At 45.4% G+C, this 14,682-nt stretch overlaps 1 protein-coding gene across 2 annotated transcripts in view; it reads right to left on the bottom strand.

The window, feature by feature from the left end:
• The window catches only part of SLC37A2 (solute carrier family 37 member 2), a 1,507,897-nt gene that overhangs the window by 457,758 nt on the left and 1,035,457 nt on the right, over positions 1–14,682 (bottom strand). For both annotated transcript variants that reach the window (XM_069224551.1, XM_069224550.1), the window contains exons 12-13: positions 9,576–9,661; positions 16–64 (exon numbers count right to left, since the gene is read on the bottom strand). In XM_069224551.1, coding sequence (XP_069080652.1) covers positions 16–64; positions 9,576–9,661 — 135 coding nt within the window. The remainder of the gene's footprint in view (positions 1–15; positions 65–9,575; positions 9,662–14,682) is intronic.

The following is a 14,682-nucleotide window of genomic DNA, read 5'->3' as shown; positions in this document are numbered from 1 at the left end:
ATATATTGTTCTTACCTACTGTAGTTGAAACTCCTGTTGACCCAAACTGATTGTACAAAAACAGCTAAAAGAAAACAAAAAAGCCATATTTGTTAGCATGCTGTATGCACTGTTTAAGGCACATGGTGCCCATTTTAGGCAGCAATTTAATTCTGATTGTTTTGGGCTTGCACCAGCATTTTTAGCTAAGAAACACATGAAAAATACAGGCAGGGAATTTTGCACCGACATTTTCGCCAGCAATTACCTCAGTGGTTCCATCTTTTATTTCCAATATAAAAACAAAGTCAAAATATTGTTACTTCATTTTGCTGAAAGAGTTGTTTTCTTTGGGCCTTTTTAAGGCAGGGAGAGAGTCCACACCCTTATCCCTGAGCCCCTCTCCATTGTCTTGCTCCTTCTGTTTTATGGCAATTTAACTTAAAAAAAAAACACCTTCCTCTTTGTGCTTTCAGCATCAAACAAATTCCTCCTAAAAATGTCATAAGTCAATAGCAACCTCACAATGTTGATATTTCCTTGTCAACCATCAGAATTTATGACGCCAAAGTATACTGATCTGAAAACCTCCACTGTCTAAATCAGTGTTTTTGAAGTCAATATTATGTGTCAGATTCAAGTGCCATGTTCCAGATAAACCCCTACTCTTACGTTTACTGGCTCAGTTGCTAAGCACAGTACTCTTTAGAACACTGTAGACATTTGATGATTGGTATTTGGTGACCTAGCTCTTCGCTCTCTCGCAGTAAGCAAACGTGGATATTTACAAAACCTTGAAATTGTTATTCATATGTACCACCCTGACAATTTAAAACTTTATATTCACTTAAGTCGATTAATAAATACACTTCTATATGTTCACTGTAAATAGATACCTATACAATTTCAAGAGGTTAATGTCTGTGCACCGAGTACTTTTTCATTGACACGTTACTGATTTGCTTTATAACAAAGGAAAGACATTTATCATACATCATGAACAAGCCCCCAACCGTCGCAACCCAACCGCACCCCGTAAAAGTATGCAAAACAATTTCCTTTGGGGCCATGAAATTACAAATTTCCGCATCTAAAGACCGGGTTCCTTTGAGCACAGAGCTCCAGTAAAATACTCTACATTGGGTCCAGTCTATCCCGGTACATTTGGTGCTTCAGGAACCATTCCCTAGATACAAAGAAGGGCTGTTCCAAATCCACACCGTAATCCAGCTCCCTTTTCCAACCCTCTCAGGTTGGAGCGGGGGAGAAGTGGAAAGATCCTTCTGAGTAATATCACTTTTGGCGAGCAGTTCATAAGAGTGTCTCTATGTAACGGTTGCAGTACAAATCAATAGTAACATTTAACAGAGTAATTTTAGAGTCCCGAGAGAGCCAGGTAGCCCAACACGTCTCCCAGAACACAGCCAGTTCACATCCCCAAACTGTATAAAGAAGATCCTGGACATGGTTCAAACATCTTAGACATAACGATGATTCCACCAACCTCATTTTCCGCAATCCATGTCATGTAAAGCATGTACGATGCAAGTATTGTAGTTGAGTGATGCTAAATTGTGTTGCAATAACTGATTATGGGGGCGGGTGGGGGTGGATGGGTTTGATGCCAAGCCTCCCTCAAGTTATCTGTCAGAGGCCCTAAAACTTTTTTTCATGCATCACATAGGCGAGGAAAGAGGTCAGAAGCATTATTTTGTAATGAATTGTTAATCTAAGAGATTCCATGTTCTTGCAGCTCCTCTTTGTCTCTACCAGCTAAAATCAGGAAGTTCCTCGAGCCCCGTCATGTAGGGCCGAAGGATGCACCAGAGCTGCAAATATCTAAACAACTGACTGCAATGGAATTTGAACTCCGCCTGAAGAGGGAGAAACAACTTAATTGATATCCCAGATAGAATGTCACTAGTTTGGAAATCTGGGGATGTCCAGCTGTTGAAACCCTTGTAGTTCCACCATCGGTTGCTGCCATTTTCCACCCACATTAGGGTCCCTTTGGTAAGCTTGTGCCTCTCACCTATTGCTCATTCTGTGTCATGTCATATCTGAACCGCCACCTTAATAGCTGGCGGAATGAGGATTATTAGTTGTCCCCTCATTGAGGATGGGTATGTACTGTATTCCCTGCATTGCCCATTTCTCACACACATAGGTTGGGTTTCCCAGCATGAATTACCACTATTCATTAACAATCAACAAGTGAGCTCTCCTGTCATATGATGTTTTGTCAGCAGTTGCTATAACTCACATCATATGTAGATTTTAAACACTTTTGGAGAGCAATCTGGGGCACGTTTTGATTCCAGAGAAAGCTCTGAAGAGTATGTTATATCGATTTGTTTAGTGCACTAATCACCCGTCAAGGTACTTAGGCACTTCAGCAGGTGTGTAGGCATGTACAGAAATAATCTTTGTAAAGGAGTAGTGTGGGATCTTGTGAGGACAGTTGTTACTTGTATAGCAGACATTACAGGGAAACTATCTTAAATATTGCTGAGCAATATGGATAGAGAAACGTATGTTTTGGTCCACACTAAACAAAAGTTTTACGGGAGGAGCAATAAAGCTGGACGCCTTCTGAGCACTGCCTGCGGGCCCAAGCAGCCCGACAGCGGGTAGAGGCACTAGAAGGAACACAAGGAGAGAGTCTTGACCAAGATGAGCAAATCGCCCAAGCTTTTGAGCAATTCTATGCCCGGCTTTATGCAACTGATTACTTAATAGAAGGGGATTATATATCCTATTTAGAACACGTACCACTAGAGAGTCTGCCCATCTCAGACGCTCTGCATTTGGATCTGGATATCAGGTTGGATGAAGTACTTTTGGTGATCTCTCATTTACAACTAGACAAACTCTCGGGCGGGATGGTTACTCCTCAGAATTTTATAAATTACTTGCTAGCCAATTGGACCCTGTCCTCACACATCTGTATAATTCCTTTAGTGCCACGGGCTCACTTACAGATTTCATGAAGCGCGCCACTATCACGGTACTACTCAAACCAGGTAAGGATCCATTACACTGCTCCTCATATCGGCCAATCTCATTAATAAATGTGGATGCCAATATATTCACCTCTATTGTGGCGAATCGACTGGCCCCTTATATGTAAGGCATTGTAGACCCGGATCAAGACGGATTTATCCATGAGCTTAATTGTAGCGACAATATAAAATGCATATGCCACCTGCTAGATAAGACTCAGCGATCTCATACCAGCACTGATGTTTCCATTGATGCCAAAAGGCATTCGACCAGGTGCACTGGCCCTATTTGTTTGCAGTGCTGCAGAGAGTGGGATTAGGTGGGCGGTTCATTAGTTGGATACAGTGCAGTTACAATCGCCCCAGAGCAGTAGTTAGGGTTAATGGACTACCGTCCTCCCCTTTACAGGTGACTAGGGGCACTCGACAAGGATGCCCACTGTCTCCACTACTGTTTGCATTATAGATGGAACCTCTGGCAGAGCAAATTAGATTAAATCCCCTAATAAAGGGCATCCACGTAGAGGGACAAGAACATAAGTTAGCAGCATATGCAGATGACATCATGGTGACCCTGAAGCATCCCCTCCAGTCCTTGCCTCCACTGATGGAGGAATAGGAGACCTTCGGGAAGGCCTCTCGATTTAAGGTAACCTTACAAAAATCCCAGATCCTAAACCTGAGTCTCAGCGGCTGTAGGAAAGTACCATCTTGCCTGGCATGTTACCCCCATATTTCACTGTATATATGTTGTTTTAGTCTATGTGTCACTGGGACCCTGCCAGCCAGGGCCCAGTGCTCATAAGTATGTGCCCTGTATGATGCCTAACTGTCTCACTGAGGCTCTGCTAACCAGAACCTCAGTGGTTATGCTCTCTCTGGTTTCCAAATTTGTCACTAACAGGCTAGTGACTAAATTTACCAATTCACATTGGCATACTGGTACACCCATATAATTCCCTAGTATATGGTACTGAGGTACGCAGGGTATTGTGGTTCCAGGAGATCCCTATGGGCTGCAGCATTTCTTCTTGCCACCCATAGGGAGCTCTGACAATTCTTACACAGGCCTGCCACTGCAGCCTGAGTGAAATTACGTCCACGTTATTTCACAGCCATTTACCACTGCACTTAAGTAACTTATAAGTCACCTCTATGTCTAACCTTCACCTGGTGAAGGTTGGGTGCAAAGTTACTTAGTGTGTGGGCACCCAGGCACTCGCCAAGGTGCCCCCACATCGTTCAGGGCAAATTCCCCGGACTTTGTGAGTGCGGGGACACCATTACACGCGTGCACTGTACATAGGCCACTACCTATGTACAGCGTCACAATGGTAACTCCGAACATGGCCATGTAACATGTCTAAGATCATGGAATTGTCCCCCCAATGCCTTTCTGGCACTGTGGGGACAATTCCATGATCCCCCAGGTCTCTAGCACAGAACCCGGGTACTGCCAAACTGCCTTTCCGGGGTCTCCACTGCAGCTGCTGCTGCTGCCAACCCCTCAGACAGGTTTCTGCCCTTCTGGGGTCCAGGCAGCCCTGGCCCAGGAAGGCAGAACAAAGGACTTCCTCAGAGAGAGGGTGTAACACCCTCTCCCTTTGGAAATAGGTGTGAAGGCTGGGGAAGAGTAGCCTCCACCAGCCTCTGGAAATGCTTTGATGGGCACAGATGGTGCCCATCTCTGCATAAGCCAGTCTACACCGGTTCAGGGAACCCCCCAGCCCTGCTCTGGCGCGAAACTGGACAAAGGAAAGGGGAGTGACCACTCCCCTGATCTGCACCTCCCAGGGGAGGTGCCCAGAGCTCCCCCACTGTGTCCCAGACCTCTGCCATCTTGGAAACAGAGGTGTCTGTGGCACACTGGACTGCTCTGAGTGGCCAGTGCCAGCAGGTGACATCAGAGGCTCCTTCTGATAGGCTCTTACCTCTCTTGGTAGCCAAACCTCCTTTTCTGGCTATTTAGGGTCTCTGCTTTGGGGATCTCACCAGATAACGAATGCAAGAGCTCACCAGAGTTCCTCTGCATCTCCCTCTTCACCTTCTGCCAAAGGATCAACCGTTGACTGCTCAGGACGCCTGCAAAACCGCAACAAAGTAGCAAGACAACTACTAGCAACCTTGTATCGCTTCATCCTGCCGGCTTTCTCAACTGTTTCCAGGTGGTGCATGCTCTCCGGGTAGCCTGCCTCCTCTCTGCACCAGGAGCTCTGACGAAATCTCCTGTGGGACGACGGAATCTTCCCCCTGCAACCGCAGGCAACAAAAGACTGCATCACCGGTCCTCTGGGTCCCCTCTCAGCACGACGAGCGTGGTCCCTGGAACTCAGCAACTCTGTCCAAGTGACTCCCACGGTCCAGTGACTCTTCAGTCCAAGTTTGGTGGAGGTAAGTCCTTTCCTTCCCACGCTAGACTGCATTGCTGGGTACCGAGTGATTTGCAGCTGCTCCGGCTCCTGTGCACTCTTCCAGGATTTCCTTCGTGCACAGCCAAGCCTGGGTCCCCGACACTCTAACCTGCAGTGCACAACCTTCTGAGTTGTCCTCTGGCGTCGTAGGACTCCCTTTTGTGACTTCGGATGGACTCCGGTTCACTTTTCTTCTAAGTGCCTGTTCAGGTACTTCTGCGGGTGCTGCCTGCTTCTGTGAGGGCTCCCTGACTTGCTGGGCGCCCCCTCTGTCTCCTCATCCAAGTGTCGACATCTTGGTCCCTCCTGGGCCACAGCAGCATCCAAAAACCCTCACCGCGACCTTGCAGCTAGCAAGGATTGTTTGTGGTCTTTCTGCGTGGGAACACCTCTGCAAGCTTCTTCACGACGTGGGACATCCATCCTCCAAAGAGGAAGTTCCTAGTACTCTTCGTTCTTGCAGAACTCCAAGCTTCTTCCAACAGGTACAACGCCACATAGAGGAGTACATCTGGGAAGGGGAAGGGAAAAAGGCACGCATAGCCAAGAAGAAGACTTACCTGCCTATGGAGATGGGGGTTTGGGATCCCTCATCTTATTTATTATCAGGCAGCCCAAATACGATATTTAGTGAAGTAGAATTGACCTCTCATAGAAAAACATTGGTGCCTCATAGATCAAGCTGTTGCAGGCATACACATATGGAAGATACTGTGGCTCCTTAAGCCCTATAGGCCTCTGGGAGTTTATCTCTCCTATTTTAAGAGCTACAATGGGAGTTTGGAACAAAGTACAGCCGAGTAAAAACCTCTCTACTCTCATCCCCACCCTCACTCCGATCATGGGTAATCCAGACTTTCCCCCCACTTATCAGGGTTCCAGCTACTTGGCATCACAGCACACAAACTGTAAAAGGGTTGGCAACCTCTGATGAATCTGGCCTTCTGACCTTCGCCCAAATCCAACACCACTATGGTGTCCCTGGAAATGCACGGTGGCAACATCTGGCCAGAGGTCACTGGGTTACTCAGCCTTCCATTAAGCCCCCCCCGCGAGCCGCCCCCTGTTCCCATTTGAGAAATGGCTACTAACTAGAGGTTCCCACAAATGCATCCTTTCGGACATTTATGCCTTCCTTAACAATATACAAACCTCATTGGTATCTTCAGCACCAGTGGGAGAGGGAATGCAAGCACTCGTTTACACCTAGGGAGTGGTCAGATATCCTCAAGCGGGCTACCTCATCGTCCCAAAGGGCTGCTGGTAAAGAGACACTACTGAAGGTAGTACATTATTGGTACTACACTCTGGCAAGAGCGGCCCGATGTAAGAGGGTTGGAGATGCGTGCTACTGGTGGGGATGCACTCAAGAGGGGACCCCGTACACCTCCTTTGGAGATGCCCAAAGCTTCACCGCTACTGGTTTGAGGTTTTGGATGCCAGTGATAAGATGTACAACATTATGATCCCTAGGTTCCCGAGCTATATTCTCCTGGGACTCCTGGATGTTTTAAACTACCCTTTGCAATCACTAATGGGACGGGCTATTACACTGGCTATATGTGCAGCTAAGCAGGTCTGGGGCAATGACACCATATCTACACACTTCGATTGGCACCATAGACTCTTGGACCTAATAGGCATGGGGAAACTGACGGCCACAGCTGAACAAAGACTGCCGCAAATTTGATAAAACATGGGGGTCTTGTTTGTCCTATCGCTCACAAGAATTTGTGGAACTTACTTGCCCTGCCTATTTGTGGGTACTCAGTCTTACACCCACAGAATCGGTGCAGGCTTAACTTTACATATTACGGAAGAGTACTGGCTAGACCAATATTGTGATTTACATACTGGTCACACCCATGTAGACACCTATTCAGAGACATAGGCACTTAGGGGGTCATTCTGACCCTGGCGGTCCAAGACCGCCAGGGCCACGAATGACGGAAGCACCGCCAACAGGCTGGCGGTGCTTCAATCCCCATTCCGACCGCGGCGGTAAAGCCGCGGTCGGATTGCCGGGGCCGGCGGTCATCTGCCGTTTTTGCCCCGGCTTGGGGAATCCGCCAGGGCAGCGCTGCAAGCAGCGCTGCCCTGGGGATTCTGACCCCCGTACCGCCAGCCTGTTTCTGGCGGTTTTCACCACTGGCATAGGCAGTGCAGGGGCCCCCTAACAGGGCCCCATGAAGCTTTTCACTGTCTGCCTAGCAGACAGTGAAAAGCGCGACGGGTGCAACTGCACCCGTCGCACCGCCGCAACACCGCCGGCTCCATTCGGAGCCGGCTCCTGTGTTGCGGCCCCCATTCCCGCTGGGCCGGCGGGCGCTAACATGGTTAGCGCCCGCCAGCCCAGCAGGAATGTTGGAATGGGGGCAGCGGTATTTTGCCAGCATGGCGGCCTACCGCCGCCCGCCAGAGTTGGAATGACCCCCTTAATCTTTACCTCCTTGTTTCTAACTAATGTTATCTCTCTTCTCTATTGTTCCTCACTAGCCAGAGGTTGTAGGTGAGTGCTTTGTACTGTATTACAAATTTTGGTAAAATCAATAAAAAGATTTAAACCTAAATATTGCTGAGTACCCCAATAGAAACAATGGAAGTGCAGTCAAAAATAAAAGGCTGTGGTTGGATATTTCTATCCCACACCCTGTAGTGTGGTCAGTTTACGTATATTTTGCGCATTAGCTTCAGGCCTTAGGCCTCTGTGCACTTTGCCCTAAATATATTTTATTCATTTGCTAACAGCTTAGAGCCTCTGTGCCCTTTACTCTAAATGCTTTCTATTAGGCTTCGTACTGTTATTTTACAGAATAGCCAGTTCTACGGTGTTGTTTTTTATTCATATCACACTGTTTTGCCTACTTCAGCACTGGAGTTCTTCATAACATAGTCACTCTGTGCTTTAGTCAAGGATACAGTCTGGTACATTGCCGATAGACGTGGTAGGAGTCTAGACTTGACATTCCTGCGTAGGAACATTTTGTGATCACGATGACATGTTCGTTATAAAATCACTTCCTTGTCCCAATACATGCAAGAGGGAGATTCCGACCAGGGAACCACAACTAGACGCTGACTGCCTCGTTGCAGATGCTGAACCAGATCACAGGCCTTTGCTCAGGTATGAGTGTGTCCGTCTCCCTAGTGATACAGAAAGGCAAGCTAGAAGCTTAACATGCTGTGCTCTAAATAGAACAAGCAGAGGGAGAGTAGAAACGGTTAGGAATTATGATAGCGTTATTCTTATGTTTTACTCTCCTGGTTACTATATCAATCCTACTATGTTGTATTGTTCTGGTTATTGCGGCTCACGCCTTAATATCTAAAATACAGTCGTTTTATTAAAACATTTTATAAAACTCATACTGTCTTTGTCATTTGTATATGAGACCATATTGTGAATGAGAGAGTTGGTTTGGATCTGAGTGACCACGACTTCCCTGAGAAGTTCCAAAGATGTCATGCGCTCGGCTGCCCAATCATTTCTTCCCCGTGGGAGAAATGAGGCACTGCTAGTTAGCCGGAGCAACAACCGGATTTAGGGTGACAGAGTTCCTTACATGTGGGTCAGACTCAGTCCCCCACACCGTTATCGATCCTGCTGCCTAGAAATCCAGTAGTCTCATTTAGGATAATGAGAGCCCACGCGACAACCCTCTGGGTGGTCAGTATCACATTGATGTAGAGATATCTTAACCCATCTGTGACCACTTGTAGATTTTGTGCCCAACCAAAATCTTGAGGGGGATGCATTCACTGGGAACATACACAACCTGGCTCTTAACATGGAGCCCCGAAAATCTGCCAAAGGATTGCAATTTTTTTTTACACTTTGGACCAGACCACTTCAGGCCCCCCAAAAATACCAGTACACTGTCAGCATACTGAGCCACATTATCTGTTACTTCTGGTGCCCAGGCAAAGCCTTTACCTTAGGCATCCACTCTAATTTCCTCAGCATGTGGTTCGATCACAATGGCGAAAAGAAAAGGGAACAGTGGGTAGCCCTGCCTGGTGTGTCGCCAGTTTTTTGCAAAGCATTATAATCCTTATACACAGATCATTTGTTAATGCCAATTTGAATGGAGTCTTTAGTCATTTAAAATGTAATTCATAAAAATGTCTTCTACAAAGGCAATGATTCTGTGATGTGGCCATGAAGCCTAAGAACATAACTCACCATTGGAGCTGCCAGAATCAGCATTACTGTGCAGGTTGTGGCTCTACCACCAGCGTAGTCCGATACAAGCCCAGCCAGAATGCCCCCTGCAAAGAAAAAAAAACACATTTAAAACTGTCCAAGAAAATAACATATACAGACCTAATGATAGCTTTTAAGGGGGCTATACAGTAATCCTGATCTGGTTTGAAAATTGAGTGAAAAGATGGCCGATAATAGCAACCCCCAAACAAAAACATTTAGCAGCAATAATGAACTCTTACTTCATTTGCTGGGATGCGCCCATACTTGCAGATAACTAGGGCCGGCAAGGAGAAGAGAATACAAGCTGCCCTGTAGACATGAGAATTGAGCCTTTAGCAAAGCAAGGAGGAGCAGCAGGTTCTAGAGGACGTGTGGACAAGACCCAGCAGATGAAAACTGCTGACGGAGAGTGGCAATAGGTGTGGGGAATAAAATATAGAGTACCAGCTCATTATTACAGTTTATTGATACAAATGGGAGCGTCTGGCGGAGGCGGCTAGTGCTCGCGATGCCAAGCTCTTTTGGACTTTGGTTTCGCATAGTGATCCTGCCTTGTCATCTACTCCTGAATGTCACATCGATTCAGGAACTTGGTTTTCCTGTTTTGGGGAACTGTATGGCTCTCGGTCGGATTCTGATGATACTTTCATAGATTTTGCACTGTGTCAGCCTGAAATGCCGCTCTTTACCCTAAAAGAAACAGAGACGGCAATTTGCGCTCAAAGATCTGGTAGGGCCCCTGGCCAAGATGGTATTCCTTCGGATCTGTACAAATCAGATCTATCTGTATGGACCTGGTACATCAATAGGGTATCGAACACTGCCATGGCAACTCGATCCTATCCGGTCTCGTGGAAGATGGCAATTATTGTCCCGTTCACAAAAAAGGAGACAAGAGTTCCCCAGGCAATTATAGACCTATTAGTTTACTAGATAACTTGCAGAAAATCTTTTAGTTCCAGTTGTTATCTAGACTAAAACACTGGATAATGAAAAACCAGGTCTTAAGTCATCTTCAGGCGGGATTTAGGGACAAGGTCAGTACCATCGATCAGATCTTCCGATTTACTACCATCAAGTGGAAGATCGTAGACGCAGATAAAGGCCACTTATTTGTGCCTTCGTCGATTTGAAATCTGCGTTTGACCTTGTCCCGCGTGTCAAGCTCTGGGAGGTCCTCAGTACTACTGGTGTTCCGGGTTCTATGATTAATATTATCAAGGATCTTTATTCTGACAACTGTGCCAAAGTCCGCTGGGGTGTTACTGGCGACCTGACTCCAGCTTTTCCAACAGCACGTGGTGTGAGGCAAGGGTGCGTTTTGGCGCCAACACTGTTTATTTTGTTTATCAATGCTTGTTTGCCATACCTTTCAGATTGCCAAAGTGATGCCCCTAGCCTGGGCGGGCAGAAGCTCCCTTGTCTTCTGTTTGCGGACGATACTCTATTACTTTCACGTACTGCCATGGGCCTTTCTAGACTGCTCTCCAGATTTTTGGAGTTCTGTATTGACCATGGGCTATCAATTAATTCAGCAAAAACAAAATATATGGTCTTTGGGGACATTAGGCATAAAATGAAGAGGCCTGTATATTTAGAAGGTGTTCCCTTGGAAAGGGTGGGCACCTTTGACTATTTAGGCATTAAAGTGGAAGATTCACATCTCTGGCATGCTCAACGTCAAAAATCCTTATTGTGCCTGAAGCAGAGGGTGGGTGGCATTGCTAGATTTGCCTTTGGGTCCCCCAAATTTGCAATGTCCCCTGCCCTCGAAATATATAAATCTCAAGCTAGGGGGGGGCGCCCTATATGGCGCCGAACTCTGGGGCCACTGCAATTTGGCGAATTTGGCAAGGGCAGAAAATCGGTTTCTAAAATGCTGCTAAAGGTCCCTTCTAGCACTCCATCCTTGCCCATTCGACTGGAACTAAACCTTTTCTCAATTTCGCAGATTGCTGCTTTAAGGCCTCTGCTGTTTTGGATTTGGTTATGGACAACAGATGCCCTAATTCCTTTTCGTTGTGGGCTTCTTAACTTGGTGGGCCGTGATTCTATTATCAAAATTAAATGGTGTGTCTTTGTTGAACAATCTTTTACCCAGCTCGGCTTAGGGTCCTATTGGCAGGATCCCATTTCCATTCCTAAAAATGCTGTACAGCTGTTAAAGGATGCTTTTTGACATAATGTTCAGGTTGGCCATTTTGCCAGTTCTGTCCCACTGTCTATGTCTGACAATTTCTTATCTGTCAAATGCCACTAGGAATTTGAGCCTTTTATGGACGCAGCGTTATCTCCATTTGCTTGTGCCCTTTTTATTAGGTTCAGAATTGGGTCTCTCCCTTTGTGCTGCTTAACATACAAATGGTCCAGCTCAATTAACAGATCTAAATTTTGCCCGATGGGTTGTAAAAGTGAAGAGACTGTTTCACATGTTTTTTCCATTGTCATGCGTATTACAAACAAAGAGCACTTTGGCTCATCCCGCTTTGCAAACAAATAGGGGTTAGATCTTGTTTCCATGCTGAGAGAATTTTAAAATGTGACCCGTCCGTCCAGATAGTTTTACCCTTGGCAAAATTTCTCGAGTCAATCTGGCGGTTGAGATTAGCAATTTTAAGGAATAAGACTGGGTAGTTAATTCTTAGTTTTATTTATGTATATTTATTGAATTTGGATGCATGATTGTAGTTTTTGTTTCATAGGATATAGATATTGGTTCATTATATTATTGATTATTTATTGATCTATGGAACCGGTCTCTTGCTTTTATGTTGTGAGAATTTTAAAATGTGATTCATCCGTCCAGATAGTTTTATCAGTGGTAAAATCTCTTGAATTATTCTGGCGGTTGAGATTAGTAATTTTAAGGAGCAAGATTGGGGAACCAATTTTTAGATTTATGTATACTTATCGAATTGGATGCGTGATTTTAGTCTCTACTCTGTAGGATATAGATATTGGTTCATTATATTATCAATTATTCACTGATTTATGGAACCAGCTTTTTGCTGAGTGGACTTTTTTTATATTAAGAGGTGTTTATCTGGTTGCTCATTTTGTTTGATCTGTAAACTTTTTTTATTTCTTTCATAAATTCTCTACTGTGCTTTTATCGTTAGTGTCCTCTTGCTCTTAAAAAAGCCTTTTTTTTTCCTCTTTGATGTGTATTGTACTTTTATGGTATGTTTTTTACTTACCGAAATAAAGTTAAATGAATGAATGATACAAATGGACCTAAGGGCAACTACCTGCCATATTAAAAATAACCAAAGATTTGCCTACAACAGGGGCATTATTAAGAAACTGGAAATTGGAAACTCTTGCACAAGTAGGAGGACACACAAATTAACCCCTTCGCTGCCAGGCCTTTTCCCCCTCCTGTGCCAGGCCTTTTTTTGCCTATTTGGGGCAGTTCGCGCTTAGGCCCTCATAACTTTTTGTTCACATAAGCTAACCAAGCCAAATTTGCGTCCTTTTTTTCCAACATCCTAGGGATTCTAGAGGTACCCAGACTTTGTAGGTTCCCTTGAAGGAGGCCAAGAAATTGGCCAAAATACAGTGAAAATTTCGTTTTTTAAAAAAAAAAATGGAAAAAGTGGCTGCAGAAGAAGGCTTGTGGATTTCCCCCCGAAAATGGCATCAACAAAGAGTTTGTAGTGCTAAACTCAGCAGCTTCCTAGCTTTCAGGAACAGGCAGACCTGAATCAGAAAACCCAATTTTTCAACACAATTTTGGCATTTTACTGGGGCATACCCCATTTTTGCAATTTTTTGTGCTTTCAGCCTCCTTCCAGTCAGTGATAGGAATGGGCATGAAACCAATGCTGGATCCCAGAAACCTAACCATTTCTGAAAAGTAGACAAAATTCTGAATTCAGCAAGGGGTCATTTGTGTAGATCCTACAAGGGTTTCCTACAGAAAATAACAGCTGAAAAAGAAAAATATTGAAATTGAGGTGAAAAAAACATAAATTTTTCTCTATGTTTTACTCTGTAACTTTTCCCTGCAATGTCAGATTATGGAAAGCAATATACCGTTACGTCTGCTGGACTCTTCTGGTTGCGGGGATATATAGGGCTTGTAGGTTCATCAAGAACCCGAGGAACCCAGAGCCAATAAATGAGCTGCACCCTGCAGTGCGTTTTCATTCTATACCGGGTAAACAGCAATTCATTTGCTGAAATATAAAGAGTAAAAAATTGCTATCAAGAAAACCTTTGCATTTCCAAAAAGGGCACAAGATAAGGTTCTGAGGAGCAGTGGTTATTTGCACATCTCTGAATTCCGGGGTGACCATACAAGCATGTGAATTATAGGGAATTTCTCAAATAGATGTCTTTTTTACACACACTCCTATATTTGGAAGGAAAAAATGTAGAGAAAGACAAGGGGCAATAGCACTTGTTTTGCTAATCTATGTTCCCCCAAGTCTCCCGATAAAAATGATACCTCACTTGCGTGGGTAGGCCTAGCGCCCGCGACAGGAAACGCCCCAAAGCGCAACGTGGACACATCGACAATTGTGGGAGAAAACAGAGGTGTTTTTTGCGAAGTGCCTATCTGTAGATTTTGGCCTCTAGCTCAGCCGGCACCTAGGGAAACCTACCAAACCTGTGCATTTCTGAAAACTAGAGACCTAGGGGAATCCAAGGAGGGGTGACTTGCGGGGCTCGGACCAGGTTCTGTTACCCAGAATCCTTTGCAAACCTCAACATTTGGCTAGAAAAACACATGTCCCTCACATTTCTGTGGCAGAAAGTTCTGGAATCTGAGAGGAGCTACAAATTTCCTTCCACCCAGCGTTCCCCCAAGTCTCCCGATAAAAATGATACCTCACTTGCGTGGGTAGGCCTAGCGCCGGCGACAGGAAACACCCCAAAGCGCAACGTGGACACATCCTAAATTTTGGAAAAAAACAGAGGTGTTTTTTGCGAAGTGCCTACCTGTAGATTTTGGCCTCTAGCTCAGCCGGCACCTAGGGAAACCTACCAAACCTGTGCATTTCTGAAAACTAGAGACCTAGGGGAATCCAAGGAGGGGTGACTTGCGGGGCTCGGACCAGGTTCTGTTACCCAGAATCCT

Source organism: Pleurodeles waltl, chromosome 3_1 (genome assembly GCF_031143425.1).
Source record: "Pleurodeles waltl isolate 20211129_DDA chromosome 3_1, aPleWal1.hap1.20221129, whole genome shotgun sequence".
Classification (NCBI taxonomy): domain Eukaryota; kingdom Metazoa; phylum Chordata; class Amphibia; order Caudata; family Salamandridae; genus Pleurodeles; species Pleurodeles waltl.
Note: the sequence above shows the minus strand (reverse complement) of the source record. Positions and strands in the feature narration are given on the sequence as shown.